Source organism: Vanellus vanellus (genome assembly GCF_965231255.1).
Source record: "Vanellus vanellus genome assembly, chromosome: Z".
In the NCBI taxonomy this organism is placed as follows: Eukaryota; Metazoa; Chordata; class Aves; order Charadriiformes; family Charadriidae; genus Vanellus; species Vanellus vanellus.
This window is the reverse complement of record NC_138908.1, coordinates 84,421,480-84,446,096: the sequence shown is the minus strand read 5'-3', so window position 1 is coordinate 84,446,096 and position 24,617 is coordinate 84,421,480. Positions and strand designations below refer to the sequence as shown.

The 24,617-nt window shown below is 45.1% G+C and overlaps 2 protein-coding genes across 2 annotated transcripts in view; one reads left to right on the top strand and one right to left on the bottom strand.

The window, feature by feature from the left end:
* The window catches only part of EPG5 (ectopic P-granules 5 autophagy tethering factor), a 64,209-nt gene extending 51,334 nt beyond the window's left edge, over positions 1-12,875 (top strand). The window contains exons 38-44 of the mRNA XM_082497820.1: positions 1,169-1,378; positions 1,514-1,658; positions 3,932-4,174; positions 5,993-6,212; positions 8,287-8,502; positions 9,642-9,756; positions 11,006-12,875. Of these exons, the coding sequence (XP_082353946.1) occupies positions 1,169-1,378; positions 1,514-1,658; positions 3,932-4,174; positions 5,993-6,212; positions 8,287-8,502; positions 9,642-9,756; positions 11,006-11,188 (1,332 nt within the window). The 3' untranslated portion in view covers positions 11,189-12,875. The remainder of the gene's footprint in view (positions 1-1,168; positions 1,379-1,513; positions 1,659-3,931; positions 4,175-5,992; positions 6,213-8,286; positions 8,503-9,641; positions 9,757-11,005) is intronic.
* A 2,610-nt stretch (positions 12,876-15,485) lies between these two features.
* SIGLEC15 (sialic acid binding Ig like lectin 15) lies at positions 15,486-24,590 on the bottom strand (the record flags this gene model as incomplete). The annotated part of the gene is made up of 5 exons (XM_082498033.1): positions 24,536-24,590; positions 21,443-21,826; positions 18,017-18,376; positions 16,962-16,992; positions 15,486-15,582 (listed from the first exon to the last, which is right to left on the bottom strand). Exons 1-5 carry the CDS (start codon positions 24,585-24,587, stop codon positions 15,486-15,488), a joined length of 924 nt encoding a protein of 307 aa, XP_082354159.1. The 5' UTR covers positions 24,588-24,590.
* Between the last annotated feature and the right edge of the window lie 27 nt (positions 24,591-24,617).

The following is a 24,617-nucleotide window of genomic DNA, read 5'->3' as shown; positions in this document are numbered from 1 at the left end:
GGGCAGGGAAACCTCCCCCCAGCCCAGGTTGCTCCAAGCTCCAACCAACCTGGCCTTGAACACCTCCAGGGATGGGGCGGCCACAGCTTCTCTGGGCAACCTGTGCCAGAGCCTCACCACCCTCACAGGAAAGAATTTCTTCGTAATATCTAATCTAAATCTCTGCTCTTTCAGTTTAAAGCCATTCCCCCTCGTCCTGTGGCTCCAATCCCTGATCAAAAGTTCCTCCCCATTTTTCCTGTGGCCCCTTTAGGCACTGGAAGGGGCTTTAAGGTCTGCCTGGACCCTTCTCTTCTCCAGGCTGAACAACCCCAACTCTCTGAGCCTGTCCTCATAGGAGAGGTTCTCCAGCCCTCAGATCACCTTTGTGTCCTCCTCTGGACTTGCTCCAGCAGGTCCATGTCCTTCTGATGTTGGGGGCCTCAGAGTTGGACACAGCTCTGTAGTCTAATTTGGGTTAGTTCTGTATCCTTATAGTCTCTGGGTTGTGTTGGCCATCAGCACAATTCCAGGCGGGGGGCTTTTGTATTGCAGATGTGTAGGAACCCTTGAGAGGAGGATGGTGGTAGCTGGGGCTAGACTGCTGCTTGTAGACAGAGAGACTTTTCCATCTGCATACTTGCACTGCCTGTGTGAGTTGTGGACACTGTAGGCTGCTGTACTGTTCGGGATGGTATTTATGAGAATAAGCACTTGAGGAGTCCCCCACGTTAACAGATGATCCACTGAATGGAAAATCGAGGGACTTGGCTTCTGTCCCTGTTCTACTGTGAACTTAGATTAATTTTTTAAAAAAGAATATTTAATGCCTTTTTTAAACCTTTACGGAAGTAACTTTAGCCTGTAGGGTCTCCATTTCTTTCTAGCTGTCTTTACATGTTTACATGTCAAATTTTAACGTCTCTGACTTTTGTGCTTGGTTATAGCTGCTGCAGCAGTCTAAGTACTGTTGCATGAATGCTAGAGATGACATCCATGTGTTGGCTTGCTGCTTGAATGAGGACTTGCTTTTCAGCCAAACTCCCAGTGGTCATCTGTTTCTGTGGGGTTTCTGCTCTGTCTCCTTCAAATTTTGGAGTCTGGGCTTCCTTCCAATATTGAGTACTGTGAATATTAATTTAAAACAGCAAAGAAGGTGGAGCTTAGACTGATGTCTTTAAATCTTCAGGAATCGCCACTCATAAATCTCCTTGGACAGACCAGCTCCCTTCCTTGGCAGCTTGTGGGCATTTCATCTTATCAAAGCATCATCAGCTACTGCAGCAGTCACTACCCTCCCTCTGTTATCCTCGCTAAGGATGCTGCAGCTGAACTGACAGTGAAGCTCCTGAAAATCTCAGCAGGCTTTGGTGCATCCTCAGATAGTCATGTCCACCTTGTAAGTTGAACTGGTTTTACAGTGTCTCTGAGCTGTTCTTGTCTCTTGTGGTGTTCTGCTTTTGTATATTATGGAGTGTGGAAACAGTTCTAGGCATGATTTTTTTTTCTAATTGATTTTGATTTTGATTAACAGGATGCAACACTGAAGTGCCAAGCATACATTCGCCAGGTGGTTCAATTTCTCAGCACCTTAGAACAAAGTGGAAAGATTACTCTTGCGGTTTTGGAACAAGAAATGTCCAAGTTGCTAGATGATGTAGTCATCTTTAATCCTCCAGGTTTGTGTTAAAGAAGTGGCAAATGACTTTAAAATTGTCAAGACCCTTTATTGTACTGCATGGATTGCTGAACATCTGTGACTGACATAACATCTATGTAATTACTTGCATTACTGTACTGTCTCCCATATGGGCAGCAAGTCATGTTGCTTTGATGATGTGTGTATATATATATATATAGGTGGTATATTAGCACAAAACAAAAATATAAACGTTACCCTGTAGAGCTGTCAAGAGTGACAGGACCAACAGAAAAAACAGCAGTTATGTTGTGAGTAAAACTGACATACAGGAGCTTGAGGGATTCTTTTCTTTGTTGTCTAGCTTTTTATTTTTTTTTTTCTATTCTTATTTGACTTTTGTATCTTTTTTAAAAGGAAGGGTGACACAAATACACTCTCTTGGTCCTGAGGGTTTGGGTTCTAAGAAAAGATTCTAAACTGTTCTGCAATTGGGGAAACTGATGATATTGAAGTAGAGAAATTACATTGATCTACACTAGTAGTATGGTATATCCACAACCACAGCATTTATGTTGATTTCAGTTTCAGTATTAGTACTGTCCTGAGCTTCCTCTATCAAACTAAAACTTTGGGTGGAATCAGTCATCTCACTGTACTACACAAAAGTACTTGTCAGGAGTCGTGTCTCTTCCTGTCCAATGACCCACACTAGTGTGCTAGCAAGAGTGGACAGAAAGTGCTCAAAAATCTGTGTGACTGTTAACTGTCTCTCAGTACTTGTATTGCTACTTGGGCAAGCTCTGTAGGACAGCCCCATAGTCAGCAAAATTCGTTGTGACTCGACAAGAAGTGAAGGCTTGCCTGTTACTGCCAGCACTCCTCGTAACTGAAAAATTTTGGTGGAGACCTCCAGTATAAGAGGAGCCACTCTGTTTCCTGAACGCCTGTGCACACTTGTACACGTTAAAAAGCTGAAAGGGAGAACATTAGGTGTTTCTCAACCAGGCTGTGGCATGCAGGAGGATCTCTGATGCAGTGGCAGGAAAGTGGTGGTGTGTATCAGATGTAGCTTCTCTGTGAGGTTTGGAGGGGGCTGGTGGAGGTTTTTGGAAGAGCCTCCAGGGCAGCACTGTCTCTTGGCAACAGCTGGAGAGGAGAAAGCTGGACTTCTCACACGAGCACTGTGCCAGGACTTGTCCCAGGGGAGCTGGTGGGCCCTGGTGTCAGGCGTCTGGTAGTGGTCCTGCTTGGTCGTCTGCAGCCTGTGGAGCGGGACTTGGCTAGTTGTAAAACTAGTTGTGACCTTCGGGAAGTCAGTTAACCTCCTGCCATTGTCTCTCATTTTGTCTGTGATAAGATGTTTACCCTTACTGGAGATCTGTGCTATGACTTTTGGGGCTTTTGTTTTTTTCTTTCTTAGTAGGTAGATGATACAAACAGAATAGTTTAGATTGGAAGGGACCTGTGGAGGCCTGTAGTCCAGCCTCCTCTTGAAACCAGGGCTAGCTTCAAAATTAAATCAGGTTGTTCAGCACCTTGTCTGGTGAGCTTCAAATATCTGCAAGTGTGAAGGTCTTGGCTTCTTTTTGTGATGTTTTTCCAGTGATTAATCCCTCTTTGTACACAACTCTTCTTAACTAGTTGAAATTTTTCTTTCTACAATGGCTGATGTTGCTTGAATTTTTTTCTTTTATAACAATGGTGGTGTTTTTTATCAATATATTCAAGGGTGTAGTCTGTAGTTACACTTGAGCCAAGCGCCTGAAATGTTTGTGCTTTGAGGGTGCTGTTACAGGTGGCCCACGATAATATGTTCAGGCAATGCCAAGAGATGGTTAAAAAAGTATTCTGGGGCTGAACACTGGCACTAGCAGGATATCTAGGAACCTGAAAATGCGTGGTCTCTCTTATTTCAAATCGAATCATATAAAATCTTGGTTGTTTCACTCTAAGCTGTGCTTAACCTGGGTATTAAAACACAGTTTATTCTCGGAGACTGTAAACATGCTTTATCATTCAATTTATTTGCACTGTAGTCATGGTGAAAGACTCTAAGTGAAAGACGGGCTCCAATGTACTCTGCTGTATTAGTTGTGTCTCTGTTTAATGAATGATGAACTATCTCATGAAGGGAAGAGACTGCAAGGAATGGGTGTCTTACTGTGGCTTTGCAAGTACAGACGAGGAATTGAGGTGTGTAAAGGGCAAGAGGCTTTTCCCAGTATCTACAGAAAAAGGGTTCAGTGGTGGAGTTGAATTTGGGTTCTAATGTCTATTTACTGAAATGTTTTTCGTATTTCTGACTTTCAGAGATGGATCTGCAAACGCGTCATATGGCCCTCAGCAGTCTCTTTACAGAAACGCTGATGATGATGAACAATTCGAGCGTTACAACAGCTGAGTCGCTCCGGGTGAGCTTACGAAAGTGGATCGACAGCAAAGTGCACGGGTTGCTAGCGATGCCCCTTCTCACAGCAGCGTGTCAGAGCCTGGCCTCTGTGCGACACATGGCAGAGACGACAGAAGCCTGCATCACTGCTTACTTCAATGAAGGTAGGAGCCTGTCTTGTTTTGCTGCTTGTCTCAAATACGTTGATCAGTCTTCGGGTGCCCATTAAATGCAAATTCACAGTATCACAGTATCACAGTATGCTAGGGATTGGAAGGGACCTCAAAAGATCATCTAGTCCAATCCCCCTGTTGGAGCAGGAACACCTAGATGAGGTTGCACAGGAAAGCATCCAGGCGAGTTTTGAATGTCTCCAGAGAAGGAGACTCCACAACCTCCCTGGGCAGCCTGTTCCAGTGCTCTGTCACCCTCACTGAGAAGAAGTTTCTTCTCAAATTTAAGTGGAACCTCTTGTGTTCCAGCTTGAATCCATTACCCCTTGTCCTATCATTGGTTGCTACTGAGAAGAGCCTGGCTCCATCCTCATGACATTCCCCCTTTATATATTTATAAACGCTAATAAGATCACCCCTCAGTCTCCTCTTCTCCAAACTAAAGAGACCCAGCTCCCTCAGTCTTTCCTCATAAGGGAGATGCTCCACTCCCTTAATCATCTTAGTTGCCCTATGCTGGACTCTCTCCAGCAGCTCTCTGTCCTTCTTGAACTGAGGGGCCCAGAACTGGACACAATATTCCAGATGCGGTCTCACCAGGGCAGAGTAGAGGGGAAGGAGGACCTCTCTCGATCTGCTAACCACCCCCCTTCTAATACAGCCCAGGATGCCATTGGCCTTCTTGGCCACAAGGGCACAGTGCTGGCTCATGGTCATCCTGCTGTCCACCAGGACCCCCAGGTCCCTTTCCTCTACACTGCTCTCTAACAGGTAGCTCCCCATCCTATACTGGAACCTGGGGTTGTTTCTGCCCAGATGTAGGACCCTACACTTTCCCTTGTTGTATTTCATGAAGTTATTCCCTGCCCAAATCTCCAGCCTGTCCAAGTCTCTCTGGATGGCAGCACAGCCCTCTGGCATGTCAGCCACTCCTCCTAGCTTAGTGTCATCAGCAAACTTGCTGATAGTACACTCAATTCCCTCATCTAAATCATTGATGAATTGTCTGGAATCCTTACAGCTTCACGATGCCCAGTACTGGAATTGGGTTTTAGTCTGGTTTCTGTAATCAGAGCTCCTTTCTTTGTATCTGATGTCTGCCAGCTGTCCCCCATGTATGTGCTGTAGTAACTAGATGTGGATAAGTCAGGCCATGGTGGTTTGAGTTTTTCAGCTGCTCTAATCGTGTCTTTTCTTGGAACTATATATGTCTCTGTGAAGACTGATTTGCTCTCTGTTAATGGTTGCCATTTTTCCAGCTAAAGGGGAGGACTTCTTTAAAAAGGAATCATCCCAAGAGAGCAAAACAAGTGTTTGTATCCCTTCCTGTAGTGTTCTGTAGGCTAATTTAAGAAAAAAAATACTATTAATTGGTAAAACTCTGAAGTTCTGTTGTGTGTGGTGTTTTTCTGTTGTGTTTCATTTTTTTGGGAGGGGGGAAGGAAAGAGTGTTTCTTTATGCATAACCCTTGTGGAACTACATATTGATTTCTTCCACATCCTATGTGATCAGATTTCAGTACACCTGAAGGAAATATTTAAAATTCCATTGCTACCATTTTCAAATTTAATCCTGACTGAATGCTGGGAAAATATCTTGCCTTGACCTCAAGGAGATGCTCTGTGAAAGTGGAGTGTTTTTTTTCTCTCCCTCAGAGTTGCATGAGAAATTGATCACCTGGAGAACAGCTAAAATGACCCGAATTCTGTAATTTTAAAGGAACACAGAGAAGTAGATCCAGTTCTTAGGTTTTACCAGGTGCTGCTTACTCACATGCTCTTTGTTCTGTCCTTTTGTTTTCTTTATAGATTGCCCTCACCACCAGGATTTAGGCTGGGGACCTATACTTGCCTCCCTCCAAGTTCCTGAGCTAACCATGGAAGAATTCCTGCAGGAGTGTCTGTCTTTAGGAAGCTACTTGACCCTGTATGTCTACCTGCTGCAATGCCTGAATGCTGACCAAACCCTTACCAATGAGATGAAAATCCTACTAACCATCAGCAAGTGGCTAGAGCAAGTGTACCCAAGGTATGAAACTCAAGGCTTCTGAATCATACAATGCTTTAGGTTGGAAGGGACCTTAAAGACCATCCAGTTCCAACCCCCCTGCCATGAGCAGGGACATCGCCCACTAGACCACATAGCTCAAAGCCCCATCCAACCTGGCCTTGAACACCACCAGGGATGGGGCAGCCACAGTTTCCCTCGGTAATTTGTTCCAGTGTTTCACCACCCTCATGGTGAAAAATTTCTTCCTAATATCTTTCCTAAATCTCTCATCTTCCAGATTGAAACCATTCCCCCTCATCCTATCACTTCATGCCCTTGTAAAAATTCCCTTTCCAGCTTTCCCGTAGGCCCCCTTTTGGATACTGGAAAGCTGCTGTAAAGTCTCCCAGGAGTCTTCTCTTCTCCAGGCTGAACAACCCCAACTCTCTCAGCCTGTCTTCATAGCAGAGGTGCTCCAGCCCTCTGATATCTTCGTGGCCCTCCTGGACCTGCTCCGATAGGTCCATGTCCTTCTTATGTTGGGGGACCAAGAGCTGGATGCCGTACTCCAGGTGTGGTCTCCCCAGAGCTGAGTAGAGGGCAGAATCACCTGCCTTGACCTGCTTGACTTTTCAAGTTAAGGCCTTCAATCTGCCTTGACTCTTAAATAAGGCTGTAGTTGTGTAGCTGGTATAATTATGGGGCTAGGTTAATATAGTTTAATATCACCAGGCTGCTGGATGAAATGGCCGGTCCTTCTATATCTGCTGTTACAAAGTCTGTCCAACCTCGGTGCCAGTTGTTGTGGTTAAACAGAAGAGGGAATTTTATTTACTTGAACCACTTCTGGTGCAGTTTTGGTCAGTTTTCAGTCAGAGAAGCTTGATTTCAATGGCTGGATTTGCACTCTATTTAAATTACTTTAAGCAAACCTTAAATCACCATAGATTACATTTTCCAGAATGTCCACTAGGTGGGATGCGTTATATGCTAAATAATCAGCTTGACACTGAGAGAACTGGTCTTCAAGACTGTTGGCAGCTCTGAACCAAATCTGAACCCAGTGAATGTGGTGGGATGTCCAGAGTTAGGGGCCTGTATCTCTGTAGAACAAATTAATTAGATAACAGGGTTCTGGGGGGAAATGGATGGGTTGCTTTGCGGTTAAAACGATAACACTTTGTACTTAAAGTATGTAACAACTATATTTCCAGTTGGTACTGAAATGGCCAGAATTTAGCAACCATGGTGAATATTTTTCCTTATTAATGTTGATAACGTTCATATTTGCCATGAAAGAACATTTTGGGAAAATGTATATTCCCACTGTTTCTTGAAATTCAAAGAATACTTTCACTGTTGTAAGTGTCATGGTAATTTTATTGCCAAAGTATAAAGGCGACAGCAAAGCCACCATATTAAATTAAACCTTGCTCTAAACATCAAAGCTCTAAGTGCTTGGGATGGGAAGTGACTGGGCGAAGGGATGCGAGGATGGTCTGATGCAGGAAACTCGTGCTGATGCTTTATGTGGAAAATCTGAGCTCGTTAACTTAAACTGCAGACTGCTCGGGGAAAGGTTAAAAATATCGTAGGGGGAACTTCACTTTGTGCTTTGCTCAGCAAAAAACTTCACAGTTTACTTTTCTAGAAGATCATATTAAAAGTCTAAATTGTTGTGGAAACAACATCTAGTGCTTCCTAAAGTGTTTTATTGGTAAGTAAAGAAAAAAAAAAGAAAAGAGTTAGAGATACAGCTTCATTCCTTTTATACCAATCTTAGACAAGTTTAAACCCACTTATGGCTGCAGTATCATTTATTCTCAGTTGTAAAGCTTAAAAGGAAGCATTGCTTTTTGTCCTCTTACAGGCTCTTAAAACCTGCTAGCTGATGTCTGCGTTAAATCCATAACAGCAGCAGTTACAGCAGCATAACATCTGGTGGGGTAGTATAGTTATGCTCTCCTCATATAGTAAGATTAGCTGTTATTAATTAACCATCTGAATTCTTCATGGCCCTAATGGGGAGAGATACAAACTTCTTAACTTATGCATCTGACTTTTCTTAATTTGTATATCTATTTTAATTTTATTCTTTAAATCTCACCTAAAGCTCAGTGAAGGAAGAGGCAAAGCTGTTTCTTTGGTGGCACAAAGCCATGCAATTATCCTTGATTCAGATGGAGCAAGATGACACCATTCTGATCGAATCTGTCATTCGGACGCTGCTGTCAATCCAAGGCAGGCAGAGTCAGCTGGCTGAGGAGAGACTGAGTTCTGGAATTCTTGGTGCTATTGGGCTTGGCAGGAGGTCTCCTTTGTCACCCAGGTAAGGGTTGAAGATGCAGTAAATTAATTGATTTCAGTCATCATGTTAAAAAAGCTGCAGCCTGGACCCAGACTGCACAGTGCAATGTCAAAAGATGCTCTGAATCTAGGGTGTCCCCAAATCTATAAAGTTGTTTGAGCCCATCACTGAAAAGTTGTAGCAAGTGTTTGAATCTGGTTAAGTATAGGATATGAACTTCTGCAAAGTCTGTGGTGGAAAAGGAAAGAAAATGCAGTTGTGATTCTGGCTTAAAGTTCAATTGCAGTGAAGTTTGTCGGGAGACTGTTCATGAGAGGAAAGTACTTTCACATGGTCTGTAGAATACTGTTCCTGTTGGTGTCACAAGAATTTTGTGTGATCACGTGTTGATGCCTTTTACATCTTCACCTTGAGGCATTGGAAATGTTAAGAGAAGCTCAAAGAAATATGTGCTCGCTTGGTATTCACTTTCTCTTCTAAAGAGAGACACCAGGTTTGGTTGTTAGGTATTAAAATGAGGGTGACAGAGCACTGGCACAGGCTGCCCAGGGAGGGTGTGGAGTCCCCTTATCTGGAGATTTTCAAGACCCGCCCGGATGCAGTCCTGAGTAATGTGCTCTGGGCAATCCTGCTTTGGCAGGGGAGTTGGACTAGATGATCTCTAGAGGTCCCTTCCAACTCTGAAAATTCCGTGATTCCGTGAAAATCAAGTTCACTGTGGAAAGAATGCCAAGAAAAAATACATAAATGTTTGTGTAACACCGATTCAACACAGTACCTAAACATAACTTTATGTTTATAAAGACCTTCTGGGATGCAATCCTGTTGAAATTGCTCTGAAATCTTAGTTTCGTTTAACTCATCCTTTGATTTGGGTGATAAGGATGTTTCAGAGGCTGTGAAATGAAGGACTATTTCAGATGGGACCTCAAGGCTTCAACTAAGCTTGGAATGCATGTAACATTTTATATGTATGGTGGTATCCTCTAGTATGTATGATATCCTATTATGTGTATATTAAAGGGATTTATTTTTTTCTAAATCATTGAAAAAGGTCCTCATGCAAGAGATATCTCATGGGTTAGAACTTCTGGTTTATCTGCTGTTGATGACCTGCAAATTTGATACACCTTCCCTCTCTGTCTTTCTCCCTGTGCAAGGTTTCGGGTGGTTGCCCGCAGCTTGTCTGCCTTCCTCTTGGTGCAGATTCCTGCAGAGAGTCAAGTCCGCCTGAAAGCGGGGTCAGAGCCGAAGCTGTCGCAGAAGGCCCAGCAGGTAGTGTGTGCCAGTTGCTGGCTTCTCGACACGCTCTCTTTGCGTGCTTGCTCAACTTGTGGGGTGAAGCTGATAAGAGCATTTCTTCAAGCTAGATCCCGCTCTCAACTTGTTGATTTGATTTAGCACTGAGTGTCCTTGATCTTTTTTTGCTACTGCTTTACATCTGGCTCTAAATTCTGAATTTCAGAAGTAGCTTTGCCTTCTTGGGGAAGGGAGTGTATCGCAAACTTATGTACTATTTTGCATCAAAAGACCATTTGCCAGAGACAAGGCCAGGTGCAGCATAGGCTGGGTGATGGTGCGAGTTTGCTGAACTCTGGTAGCAGGACTGTGTGTCTGAGACCTCACCTAAAGTGGTCCCAGGTAAAACTGTTTATACAGCATTCTGTATTAATATGAAGACGTCAGTTTCTAATGCTATACACTGAAAAGGTGCAGATGAACTTATGACTGTAAACCCTGAGTTCGGAAACTTTGGGACATAGCAGGTAGGACTTTAAAACAAACAGGAAAAAACAATGTTGCCGTGATCGTACTGCTTTTCGGTGATAAAGAAGGGCTGCATTCACACTAACATTTGTTTATGTGAGCTCAGGGCTTAAAAGCCCTATGACAAATAAACATTTCTTCTTTAGCATGTGCGCTGACGATTATTATTGTTCCAGTAAGTGCATGAGAAGAGGAAGGAGGAGTTGATTAGAAACTAGAGCAAAGTAACTTACTTGGTACAACGTGCTTCTCTAAGAAGTGAATGAAACTCGTTCAGACACGATTCCAGCATTTGCCCTGGCTGATACTGCCAGCATTGGCTCTCTTACGTATAATTTCTCACTTGGCATTGTCTCTGTAATATTATTAATGTAAGCAAGATAATACTTTTATGAAAGTCAAGACGTTCATAAGATCAACTTGAAATGAGTAGTTAAGTGTGTTGCAGTTTGTAGTTTGGTGTAACTTCCTTGAGACCATGTTTTGAATTCATGAAGTAAATATTTGACAATATCTGGGTTACAGAATCCTAGCAAGCCTTGATAGAACAGTTGTCTCAGAGAGGACAGCTTGAAAAATATGACTTGACTTGAAACAGTGTTATGCGATTGTATTTTACAAATGCTTTGGTCCAAATACTCCGGGTTCTCTAGTAGATAAGGATCTTGTAGGGGAATTGTGCACATGGTGGGTCATGAACAGGTTTGTTATGGACAGAAGGACACACAGCTAACAGAATTTTCCCTTGTATCTGTAGGCACTGAATGCTCTTGAATCTATGGCATCAAACAAACAATATATGGATTATCAGGAGCAACTCTCCCAGGCTTCCCAGTTCATCAAGCATCCAGAACACTGTCTTCGAGATGGCAATAATCTCTTGGCTCTCCTTATTAACACTCTGTACCCAGAAGTGCATTATTTGGACAGCATACGATAGCGGCACTGAGCTTGCAGAATCACGCAATGTTGATTACTCTGGTTTACATTTAATGTCTTTATTGCACAAGTAATTTTTACCTTTCAGAGTTCCACTTTAACTCAGAAATGTGGATGGGGATTGCATACTGGCAAGTTTTCTGCTCTTTGAGGTTTTCTTTCTTTTCTTTTGATTTGTAGGCCTGTGGAATTGCTTTGTTTTTGTTGACTGAAAACACTTGAATATCTTCCTGTGTATGGTGCACATCTGAGGGGAGGATACCATTAGACAGTGAAGCTCATCCTGTAGCATCTTAAGATTTTGCTTTGTGCCTTTTTTATTTTCCAACACGTCATTGCTCAGGCCAGTTCAAAGTGAGTGGGGGATTGTGTATAAAAGAGGTTTTGACTTTCTTAACCAGGATACCTCTGAATCTTATGTGATTGTGTGCCTGGAGACTTGTGAAATCCCTGTGTTTGGAAAGATAGTATTTTGAATTTTGACTTTTTTGCTATCCCACAGAAGTCTGTAGTTGAAAAGCATGCCTACAATTTTCTCCCCCTTCTGTAAATACAAACCAAAGTTCGAACTAAAGAACTTTGGTTTTTCCTATTTTTCTAAATATTAGTGAGTCCGCATCCATATTGCTTGTTTAAATGCAAGTAATTTCTAGCCAAGTTCTTTTTAGGTCAGGTGATTTAAAACCAGAGACGGATTTTCTGGATGCCCGGTGTCTGGGAGGGTTGTAGTCAGTTATGTTCATGTTGGATAGGATTCCTTAATCCTGAAAGTTTGCTTGTTTAGGAAATACTGACTTAACAAATGGACACCCACCACACTGTGAAAAGGTATTTTTCTTCTGCTAAATTTGATGATCACTTGTTAAAATCCTGTTGCCGAAGCATGAACCGTGAGCCTGTACATCTGTTGTTTCAGCTGAATGATCACTGGTTTTGTTGCCTTGTCTGATCATAAGATGCACTTTTGTTCAGGGAGAGCAGAAGGCGATTTTTCCCAGCTCCTTGTCTAATGTCCCTTTTATCACTGACCTATCTGAGGTGGCCCAAGGTCCTCCAGTCCCAATCCGTACACCTCTATGAAAGAACAATGATCGCTTCTTCTTTTCCTCCATTAATTGTGCCTTTATGTTTGGAACATGATTACGTGTTAAAACATTAGTTCTTGTCACTAGGGGAAGGAAATGTGCTACCTACTGTCTGGTCAATAATGCTTTGAAGTGTTGCTCTTAGTGGTGGTTCTGGTGCTGGAGAACAAATCACCTTTTTCTTCTTGACAAATTCTGCTAACTATGCCAGCTGGGTCATTAGATCACCTTTATCCTAATGTGATCTTAGAATTCTTTGCTCTATCTGCGAGCCTACAAATATATATATATACACACACACACATTCGTACATCCCTCTGTGTATTAACCAGATATTGAAGCAGCATGTTTTTTAACAGACTTTTGGAAAATTCATGCCTGGAAGAATACATTCTGCTGCCTTTTTCCCCCCAAAGACTTAAAAGCACTGGTTTTATTAGATTCAGTGTTGTTGATCAGTCGCATAAAAATGTGAAGAAGTCAGAAATATGTGTGTTTGAAATGCACTTTCAAAATGAGATAATTGTTTCAGCTGTTGAGTTTTTACAAATGTTGTATTTATAACATGCTATGTCTGCAAAGACCATGCAAAATAAAAATGAAAAATCAAGTAATTTGTGACAAAAGCCATGCTATTTTCAACTTGCTGGAGGAATCCACATCAGGTAATATGTAATTGTTCTTGGAGGTAAAAGTATGATGGGGGAATGCCACGCAATTTCTCAGTTGGTGGAGGTCTGGAGACTCTTCTCTTTGACATCCTGGATTTAATATGTGATACAACAGCCTGTTTTTTGTGTGCCCAGAGCCCAGGAGAAACCTCATCTATATATAATAGCAGAAATAATGCTTCTCTGTCTTCGCAAAATCCCCCAAACCTCTGTGGTGATGTGACTGTAGAGTGATGCACTAGTTCTCTTCTTTCAACGCTCACAGCTGACCCAGACTGTGGAATTCGATATTTATCCCAAATGAGGGGAAGGCTGGTGGAGTGGGGGCAAGTAGGGGGGAGAGTCCAGTCCTGGTGGTATAACGTTTGTCGTGGTTTAGGCCAAAATCCTCAAACCAGGACAATGTTCTTGCTGAGGCCTTTGCTGGTAGGCAGGGCTGGACCAGTCTGGGGTCACGGCTGTCAGCAAACACCATTGACATCATGATCATGTCCATTTGTCTTGACCATGGAAACAGCTTCTTTAGCATCTTACAGCTTAAAATGTGGTAGAGGTGGTGCTGTTTACTTTTTTTCCCATTTGTCAGTCTAATAATTGTGATGAAAATTATTTGTTTTATCGTGGTTAAAGTACTTGCTGAATAATACTATGGTAGGCCCTAAAAAGTAGGGAGGATTGGCCATGAGCTACTGCTTATGCTGTGCGTGTTACCCACAAACCAATCTTCTGACTTCTCTGAGAACGTGGTAGTGGTAGAAGTCTGAACCTGTGCTTTCCTCAAATATAGGGGAGCAGTTTTATGAACCAACAGATCCACTGGCAGTTCTCTGTCACAAATGGGAAATCCAGAGCTTGGGGTCTTAATCTCCAAATGATGCCCAACAGATGAACTTTGTGTTTCTTCTAGTGTTTCTGGAAAGACTTTCACATTCCCACCATCTCCCACCCTCCCTCCTACCCTAAACTTCAGTGTTCTTGTTCACATCATAAATATAACCCGGTAATCTCAGAAGGAAAACTGAGGTTTGTGGTGTTTTTAGCATTGTAGATTGCAGTGGAAGGCGATGAAATTGGAATGTCCGCTACTTAACAATTGTGCCTTTTGGATAATTCGTGCAGTTTATTTGGAGAATTTCTTTCTTTTTTTTTTTTTTTTTTCCTTCCTTGTTACTATGGCCGAGTCATTTGAAGTTGCACTTCACTTTCCCAGCACAGATGTTATGAAGAAGTGAACTTTAATAATTCCCAGGCTAGGAGTGAGCTTTCAAGCAGGAGCACAGGCTTGGTGGTAATTCAGTAGCAGCTTGGGCTCCTGGCCAGCAGTGGTTGCTACCAGAAGCAGCATCATTAGGAGAAGAATTTTGGAGCTGCTGCCCTGGAATGATTACACAGAACATTGAATCCAGTGATATAAACCTGAAAGTAGGTTCTTGTCACTCCTCCTTTTTTTCATTCCTTCTCCTCCTCCTCCTCCTCTATGCCAAACTGTTGCCCTTCACAGCTGTCTCCTGGAGCTTTGCCTGACCAAGACTCCAGGCTGACTTGCATCAACCCGTACCATAAGCTGGGTCTATTCCCCTGGTCTTGGAGCACGTTCACACTTGGGTTAGAGACCTGTCTGTGGATGGCCAGTGACTTTGTAGTACTGACTTCATCTCAGAAGAATTTGACGTGTCATCAGGCCTTAAAGGAATTTTTTCATGAAACAGAGATGGAGACTGTTTAGAAATAACTTTCTTTTTTTTTTTTTTTTTTTTTTTAAGAAAAAAAGCCAATTTAGTTTATTGAAACATTTTCACAGCGTATTTATCACAAAGCTCTGAGATTCCGCTTGTGTGTGCACATGAGCACTAGGAGCTGCAGTAGAGTTACAATACAGACCGCCCTTTGCATGTCTTGCTTTCAGTTCTACCAGCTTTTGGGAAACCTCTTTTCCTTTTTGCTTGGACTCCTCGAAAGTTAAGATTTTCTTTAAACTCTTAAATAAACTCTTCTGGAAGTTAAGGAATAATAATAATACACACCCACACACCCACCCACCCACCCTGCAGGCATTCCAGTAGCATTTTTTTTTTTTCCACAGCTGGTATTTGAAACATGAAAATACTTCACTTGCCAGCTCGAGGAAGCTGCATGTGGTTTGACAACTAGAGTGGTGGAAACTGCTTTTTGAAGTAAGTAACATTTGAAAAATGCCAAAGCAAAAAGATGTGAGAAAATGGCAGAGTGTTATCTGCTTGCTGAACACTTATCTGATATGGGCTAAAAACACACAGGTTGGTTAGAACTGGTATCTTGTGTAGATGCTCTCCTGCTCTTCCAGATCCATCCCTCTTTGTTTTTTCTTCATCTGTCTTCCCTTTAAAGGCTTCTCTGGCTTATAAAGCAGCATCAGGGATGGAAAACATGCACCTGCAAGGCCTGTTTGACCTTCTGTGCATCGGTCAACAACAGTCTTGTGTTCACTGGGAGAGGCACGCTTGTACAGAGCAGATGGGAGTTGGAACCGTGCGAGCGGGCGCGGATGAGATCGCCCAGGTCCTCAGCTGCGTCTCGATGCTGTTCTTTCTGTTGGCAAAGTCTGGCTGCCGCCGTGTCTGCGGTCAAAGTTCTCGTAGGTGGAGTCTTGCAGCTGTGGCCTGGCAGTGGAAGAAGTGAATAAGGTGAAGACACGTTTCTGGCTGCTCGAGGCTTCCTATGTGGCTTCAGCTAATAGCTAAGGAGTGTCGGGGTGAGTGTCTGCAGTGCTGTCTCATACAGATCCTCCCCTCTGCAGCAGGTAGCTTTTAAGTGTCTGAGTTGCATCTAATGTTTTACATCTTAAAGCATCCAGACTGGTCTCCTGCACTCTTGACATTAACTCCTACTACTGTCCTGCTGCTCAGGGCCTCAGGAGATGCTGCAAACCTCTCCTGAGCAGGATCTTCTCATAGAGGATCGTGGTTTTTAAGCTTCATTTATCTATGTATGTATCTATACAAATACAATCAAGGGTGCAATATGGTTTGGACGCTGTTAAATCAGCAAAACTGTGTTGTTGCAAATACTTAATACAAATTTAACTATAGGGTTAATGTCCCCATTGCCTCTTTGGCTGTGTCCTGATGCTGTACACTTGAGTGTCCCGTGGAAATGGCCATCTTTCTTGGGTAAGGTGGGGGAAGGAGACATCACACAGGGATAATTTGGGTTGGAAGGCAGGAGCCCCAGGCAGATGTAATTATACTGACCTCAGGTACAGCTTCTTTAGGCTTAGCCTAAGGACTGGTTTTGTTTTTTAGTTTGTTGGGTTTTTTTCCCCATCCCTTCCAAGCTTGGCCCCCACAGCTGTCAGGAGTGTCCAAGAGCGGTGTTGTGCTGGGTAATGGTAAATGCCAAGGGTACAGTGGGAGCGTGGTGTCGATGCCATCCAAAGAATTGGGCCCTGCCACACCTAAGCTAGCTCTGAGGTGTTTTTTTTGGCATCGCCATATGTTCTTCCACGCTTATCGGAGCTCATCAGCTTTGATATGGACCCTTTGTCTGCCCTCTTAGAGACAGGGGTGTGGGGAAGGTTCCTTTTGCACAGTTTCCCTTTCTCGTTCATCATTCATCAGCCTGCTGCCGATGCCATCCCAGCCTCTCCCCCTTGCTCGTCCCTTGGGTGGGTGGTTCATTTGCTAGTTTATTGTGGCTTCCTACCACGCTCTGGGCCTATGGCCTGCCTGAGCTTCTGCCAGCCACTTGCTGCTGCAGCATCTATGTGTCATGGTCTCTCCAACCTGCTGCCCCAGTCCTGTGTCCTCATATTAAGTGGGGTCTCCTCAGCTCTACTCAAGCCAGAGCCTCCCAGAGCAGTTCCCTAGCCCTGGTCCTTCACACTGGCTCTCCTGGCCATGAGCCCAACCCTGTCTTTGTCCCAGGAGCCTGCTCTCAGGCCAGAAGGTTGTTGCCAAGACCAAGGACATGTTGCATTTCTCTCCTTAGCCGTCTCCACCCTCCTGCTGGATAACATGAGTAGAAGGCAGGACGTCCTTACCGGGCCAGGCTGGATGGGACAGAGGAGGGACCTGTGAAGTGGGAAGGAAGACATGGGTTAGAAATGTGGTTGGAGTGAGCTGCAGAGCCAGGACAGGCCTAGAGCTGTCAGGAAGCTGCACGTGGAGGGTGGTGGTGACACCCTAGTGAATGGGGAGAAGGCCTTTTGTCAGGGTGGGAATTTAGCATTGGACTTTAAGGAGCAAAGCATTTCTGAGTTGTCTTACAGCTTCTACAGTTAGAAGCAAGTGGTGGCTTTTGCAAGATATTGACATCAGACTCTCTACAGATGAGTCACCATGCTGTGACATCTCATCCAGCCTGAGAGGCAGAGCCCGGAGTCCCTTCTAGTCCCCTCCTCCCTGTGCCATTGCACAGCCGGGCAGTGGGCTGGTGGCCAGCGACCTCTGAGCATTGTGGGGAGGTGTCATCCCTCAGTCCATGAGCTGATTCTCATCTCCAAGAAGCTGGGGTTTCCCCGCTGTTGTGAGCCTGGCATGGCTCAGTGATGGGATTTCATGAATGATGGGGAAGCACCTGGATAGCAAGACCCAGGGGACCGAGAGGGGTGGTCTGCAAAACGAGGATGTACACCCCAGGAGATTAAACTGTTGGGTGGGATGCAGCAAAGGTAAATCCTGCCCATGGGCTGCAGGGGAAGAGGTAATAGTTAGTTTGCTTCAAGAAAAGAAAATAAATTAAAAATCTGGTTGTGCGGGCAGTGGGTTCTCCACTAATTGCCCATGTGTTAGTTTATTAACCTTTCTCCTCAGGCACAGGGAAACTCCTGCTCCCTCTGTCTTTTCAAAGGTCCCTTCCCGAAGGAGACCTCCTTTCTGCAGGCTGTGATGAGCCAGCCAGGAGGTCCCTCTTACTTGATCTTGGATTTCCCATTAGAAATGCCCTTCTCCTTGGGTGGAAAATCATATAATCATTAAAAAAAAAAAAACACCCAAAACACAACCAACCCCTCCTGCCTGCCTTTATTTGCTGGATCCTATTGCTGATTATCAGTCTGATGGAGGGAAGACTACCGAGGGAAATAGTGATACATACCTCCTCTCCAGAAAACAGTGAAGCCCAGTATCACCAGCAAAATGAGCACTTTAATTCCTAGCGGCACAAAGATCAGGATCAGGAAGAAGGAGCTGTTGGATGCCTTGAATTTATAGAAGTACACAGCCCCCTCTGCTCTCCCATGGCTGTTGACAGCGGTACAGGTGTATTTTCCATCGTGGGTCAGGTACTGGAGCTCCTTGGTGACGCGATGGTTCGTGCTGGTGATGGAGGTGAGGTTGCTGTAGGATGGTCCCGTCCAGGTCAGAGCAGGTGCTGGCTCCCCCTCGGCGGTGCAGCGTGCCTGGAAGGTGCGATCCCCGTTGGAGCTGACAGTGATGTTGATGATCCTGGGGGCAGCTGCAGAAATCACAACGGGGGAAGAAGGTGCATCAAGTTTCAAAGGCAAGTCTAACGAAAGACACCTGGAATGAGCTCTTGGTCTTGTTGGACCCTCAGCGTGTTGTATCATGTTGGAATCAAACCCCTCCTGACTCATTTTTCTCAGCTGTTTTTCCCTAGATTTCCCCACCCTGCCTGTATTGGATAGAGGAGCAGAGGGATCTGCCCAGCAAAGCCTGTGTGAAGGATGTGTACTCTGTTTATGTTTTACCCCTGCGATGTCTTACACAGTTTTCTGAGCTTCTGTCAACTTGACCTTCCATGGTGGCAGAAGGCAGAGGCACTGTGCTGCAGCAGGGCAATCATCCATGAAGATGGTGTTGCTTTCTGCAGTTGCACCATGAACAACAGCCCACTGCTGTCCATGACATAGACACAGGTGCAGCTGATGACCTTTTCCAACTGGCTGCATCTCCACATGGTCCAGGAGAAGGCAACCATGGTGCTCTCATGCAAGCATCTCATGGCTGTTCCCTTGGTCTCGGACCTCCAGAGCACACGTAGAGGGATCTGTTTGCGTGAGCCCTTTGCTTGATGCCTGAAACTTGCCAGATTTGGCAAATTATCGAGAGGGAACCTTTCCGCTCTTTGCTACAACCTGTGTTTGACATTTTCTTCCAACCCCCTAGTGACCATCCAGCAGCTGGTGTAGGTTCCTGGTTGCTTTGGGGTAGCACACCAATACCAAGATAGGGCCACTAATTTTGCATCCTGTATTTGTAGCGTATGGGGTTGTGTGACTGAATGAACAGTGATAAAGATCATTTGGGGGATGCAAAATGTTGAGAGGTGCTGTTGAACATGTCATCTTTGGTCTAACCCGCTAAGGAAGCGTAGTTGGTACGACCAAGCTTATCTTACCCCTTAGTCCTTTCCTCTTGGACCCATCGGCCTGTTTCATGCATTTGGCTCCTAAAGGCATTGCGAAAGGGAACTAAATGAGTGTCCTCACAGAGGAAAAGCAGAAGTTCAAACCTGCCTGGTTTGGGGTTTAAATTAGCCTTTTAAGCATTATTTATTCATACTGTTGGGGCCCACTGCCAAAGCAGGGGGCAGCTTGGGTACCTTATCTGCTTAAGTTATCGTTCCTCTGATGTTAAAATCTCGGCAGGCCCTGAGAGACAGATTTTGCTGCCGTCCTGCCCTGTTCATGATGTGTGTGTGGGTGTTTCGGAGCTGCTCCAAGTGAAGGGGAGCCTTGGTCATGCTGTGCGTGGGGGTGCTTAGGAGCTGCTCCAAGTAGACCCTCGACTACGCAGAACTTCCCAAGAAATAACTCAGCTCATCCTCAGGTCCCGTCTGGATGCCCGCAACGCACAGCAGGCGTAAGGCAGTTTCACTTCACAAACAAAACTCTCCAACACGTGGCACCTCGGCACTTGTGGGTAAGGTCTGAGTCTGCTCCCGAGGCCACCTGGGTCTCCTAGTGCCCCCTCGATCTGTGAGCGCACCCGGGGAGGTGGGATAAGCACTTTCCTGAGCTGCCCCTCCTTATAAATGAATGCTGCGTCTGAACAAAGTGCGTCGCAGCCCGGGGGTGCAGTTGGCGCAGGGACTGTGGGAAGCCTGGGCATGGAGGGGCACAGCTGGGGCTGTGTGGTCTGTGCTGGAGATTCACCCCTGCTTGCTCTGCCGTGTCTCTCCTGTGCTGCACAGCTCTAAAAGAAGGTGTTTTTCAGCCATATTATTCATCGGACAGAGCAAACGAGTCCCACTGCAGCAGCGGGCTCTTGGGTTGGGTTCCTGCACTGTGAGCAGTGTGTGGGCTTCAGTGGGAGCCGATGGGCAGTGCCTAACTTTGAGGCTCAGATTTTGGCCGCGGCGTGGTTCACCTCCCTGTGTTTCTCTCCTTCCCTGTGTCTGTTTAGTCTACAGACTCCACAGGAAGCAGCAACACCCCACGTACCTCCATCCAACAGCTATTGCAATGGGTCCCAAGCTCATTTGGGGATGCAGGTGTCACTTCCATATGGACGTCCACCCTGTGGATGGACTTCTCACCTTGTGAGACCGGTGCCTGGTGTTGCCTCAAAGGTGCTTTGCCTTGTGGCTGTTGCCCCATGATTTCTAAGTGATCCACTGGTCAACACTGGAGGAGCCTGGGGCTGCATGCTCTCCAGAAGGACAGGATCAGGTATGCTTAGCAAGTGTGACCGTTGCAGTCGGAGATGCTGCTTTCAGCCAGATATGGGTAAGAGCTCTGGGTTTCTTTTTGCTCGGGATTCAAAACAGCATTTCAGCCCAAGCTGGAGATAGTGAAAACCTTCAAGAGGATGTGAAGCTCCTTGTGCCCTCTGATCTGGGTGCAACTCAATGGTTGGGTAAGCCCAAGGAATTTTAGGTTTTACTAGAGACTGCCAGCTACCCACGTTTGACATTTGTTGATCAGAGCTGGTTTTCAGGCTGTTTTTACTTAAACTTTCCAGCTCCAGAGGAGTTCAGACCAATGGCATGTGGGAGCTGCGTATCCTGTCTTCCCAAGCCCCTGTTACCATCCAGGCCTGCTTGTGCTTACGTTTGCTAACACACACTCAGCAGCCAGGCTCTCCAGTTTAAATCCTGGTAACGAGGACACCTTTAACCCCACCCCGTGGGCTGCTGACCCCTGCTTGCATCTCTGCGGCCTGCACAGATCCTGTGCTGCAGGGACAAAGTGGGATCATAGAATGGTTTGGGTTGCAAGGAACCTTTAATGGTCATCTAGTCCACCCCTCCTGTGATGAGCATGGATGCCCAGGACTTGGCTGGCTCTTACCCCAGCAGCCAGACCCTGGCTATTTCCTTACCAGTTTTGTTCTTATTCCCTTCCCTGCATTGACCACATCACCCCATACTGGAAGACTGCAGAAGACAACAAGTATTCCCTGCCCAAATGTTATAAATTGCCCCCAGAGCTGGGAAAGCCAACCCTTTGGAAGACCATCTCAGGTCAACTTCTGTTACCACCTCATCAGCTTCCACATCTTGTGGCTTTTGCTTCCCTTTGGGGTGGCTTTGCCTCCTTCGGCTCTCCTGCCCTCTTACCAATCAAATGCAGCTTTATCCCATTTCTGCTTTCATACTTGTCGTGGATATCTCCAGACAACTCCACCCGGCAGAAGTACCTCTCGCTGTCGCTCCAGGTCAGATTGTCAATCCTGATGGAAAGGTCCTTGTGCCGGGGGTTGCCCAGCAGTTTGTATTTGTTTTTGTAGCTGATGGCAGTCTTACAGAGCTCGCCGGCGCTCTGACTAATGCACTTGAAAACTATGGTGCCGTTGTAAGGTTCCTTGATCCTCCAAATGGCAGTGAGGGTCCGGTCAAACGTTTTGTAGGGGTGTGTGAAAGTACAGGGCAGGATCACCATCTTCCCAAGTTCACCAGTAACATCAGATGGGACATGAACAGACCAGCCATTGGACTGCACACCTAGAAGCAAAAAGAGATGATCGAGACTGATTTATATGGAGTGTTTAAGACGGAAATTGGGCATCCTTCCTGCGGCAGCTCTGTTGTTGCTCAGAAAATGGATGCTCTCTTCCCGTGGTGGGCCCTGTGCTGCTGGGCGCTCTCGCTCTGCAGCAGAGCTCAGGGGACAGACTAGCTCATGTCACAGGTGGTTTAATTCTTAAGCAGACCTCTTGTCGGGCGACCAATAGCATCGTCAGTAGAGTACCACAGTCTTTTGCAGTTAACAGACATTTATGTGCTTGGAGGAAAAGACCTCTTTTTTTTTTTTTTTTTTTTTTTTTTCTAAAAAAAGGTAAAATTTAGTTTTGCATGTATTCAGAGGTCTGGCAGCTTTAGGCGCTGAGGTGTGGTAAGTGCAACAGCCCTGCGTTTGGGTGCGTGCACACACACACTCCCACGTTACAATATTTGTTCCACCCATCAGTTGGTGGTTGCATTGCCCCTGGGGAAGGTAGAAACAGTTGATGTTGTTTCTAGCGCTCAGTGCTGCTATCGTCCCAAAGTAGCATCTTACTCGTAAGCTGTGACAGTGTCTGAATCAAGACTTGGAGATACTCATCTCACAAGGGCTGGTGAGAACAGGCAAGTTCCCTCTATCAGCTCCTGTTGTAGGAAGGAGGATGCTCTTGACAACGCAGAAGGCATCTCCCCGTTAGCAGAACAGGTTGTCGCTGCGTAGTCTAGCTACCAGTCTCTTCCCAGACAGGCCTTGTCCTGCTGTTACGGCATGGGAAATCCCAAGTTTTCCAGCTGAGATGGCACAAACGGTTGGGACTTTGTTCCTTTAGCCAAATTTTAGTCGCAGTAAATCCTAGTGCAGTCCAGGGAGCTGAACCTTGCTGCCTCCAGACCCAGTCTGATCGCTTCTGCCTGATGATGAAAACAGCCTTCACCTATCTGGACGCTCCCTACCTCTGAAGTCCGTAAGAAAAACTCAACGTCTCCTCCATTTCTCTTCCCCAGGAACCAACGGCGTCAACAAACACCACCTGTAGGCAGTGCTTTTCGTATAGTTATGGGTATCTATCCCCTGTCTTGCTAATTGCAGCAGCTGTAGCAGCAGATTGTGGCTTCAGGAATGTCTGTGGCTAGATTCCTGTCTTATAAAAGTCATTTGATGGCTTCATTAAATCGGGAACTTTCCCCTCAATAGCTGAGGATAACTGCAAAAAATGTAAAGGTGTCCTGTAATTGCCACCCATCCCTGGTCTCGCTGGCTTCCCTCTGGTCTGTGGGCATTCAGCTGTCGGCTTAATCGAGTCAACTCTAAGATAAGATTATTATTTTTTTTTTTTTTGCGTGTTCATATATCTGTTCTCCATAATATTTGGCAAATACCTCAGTGGCAGTGCAGCTCGTATTAATCTATTGTGTGCTGCACAATGGGCAAAGGCCAACACAGGACCAGTTCTCTGCTGTTAAGTTATTTATCTGGAATCGGGGCCAAGCCGGTATTTTGGTTACTGAGATCTGGAGTTGGGCTGCCTTGTCATTCGTTATAACTATACGAGTACCCTTTGCAGCCTCAGTTATCTAATACGCAAAGCTACCTGGCCACAGGAGCTCCAGGAAGCTCATGGACTTTGAGCACAAAGACCTGGCAGAAAACAGAAAATGCTGCTGCTTTCTAGTTTATTTCATGTTATTTTTGGTTATTTTACAGCATGTCACTGTAACCCTCACTTTTGGAGAACTGCAGATCATGTGCTTTTGAGTACATGATTTGCTTTTCTCTGCCACCTTTTTGATTTGCTTAAGATTTATTTTTTTTTTTTAAATCTTAAGCAAAGAACATTCTTTTTAACACATAAACATTGCTTTGCCTTCCACATGAGAAATAATGTTAAAAATAAGTGCTTCTAATGCCATGAGCTCCACCCATTTCTATGTTCTATCAAACAGTTTGCCTTGGTTATGAGCAGAGGGGGTTGTCAGCATCTTGTGTATCATTTAACCTTAATCTTAAAGCTTTAGCTTTAGCTTTTAGGTCTTCCATGGCGTCCTCTTACTAACATACAGCCTCCATTTGTTTATGGGATTGCAGGTCATAGGCAAATAGCCTACACACCTTACAGGCGGTAACTCCTGAAAGGAGCTGCCAAGTCAGTGTATCTGCTGGTTGTCAGTGGAAATGATTTGAGGTCATGAACACAATAACAAGATCAAGAGCTGGAGACCACCACAGGTGCTAGCCTTGCTCTGTTGACTATTTGGCAGTATATCTAAGCAAATCCCATTGGGTTTAATGGAACTTAAGTGCGTACTTGAAGTTAAACATGAGCTGAAGCGCGCAGTGGAACTGGAGTAAACGGTGTCTGTTGCATAATAACCCCCAGGAGCATGAATCGGCACCTCTGGGTGGTGATGGACATCCAACTGACAATGTGGGGGGAAAAGTTAGATGACAAATAACTCCCTGCACAAGTTAAAAAAGCAAAACATGTAAACCCCACAAACCCGAAGATTTCTGATGATTGCAGAGTCAAGCCTTTGAGATTTTTCCAGTATTCCCACATGCACCTGGAATTTCATGATCCTTTTAAGCAATGTGATGGATGGTGCAATTCTCGGAGAGTTCACTGTAGCAGGCAATTGCCCTGGCACTTTGACTAGAGTGAGAAGAAAAGCCCTGGTCAGGCAGGGATTCATAGGAAGCTCAAAACTCACCCTTCCTGGAGATGCGAAGGAGGCACAGAAGAAAGAAGCCCAACTCTCTCATGCTGGTTAGCGTTCTCCACTGAGGTGTATC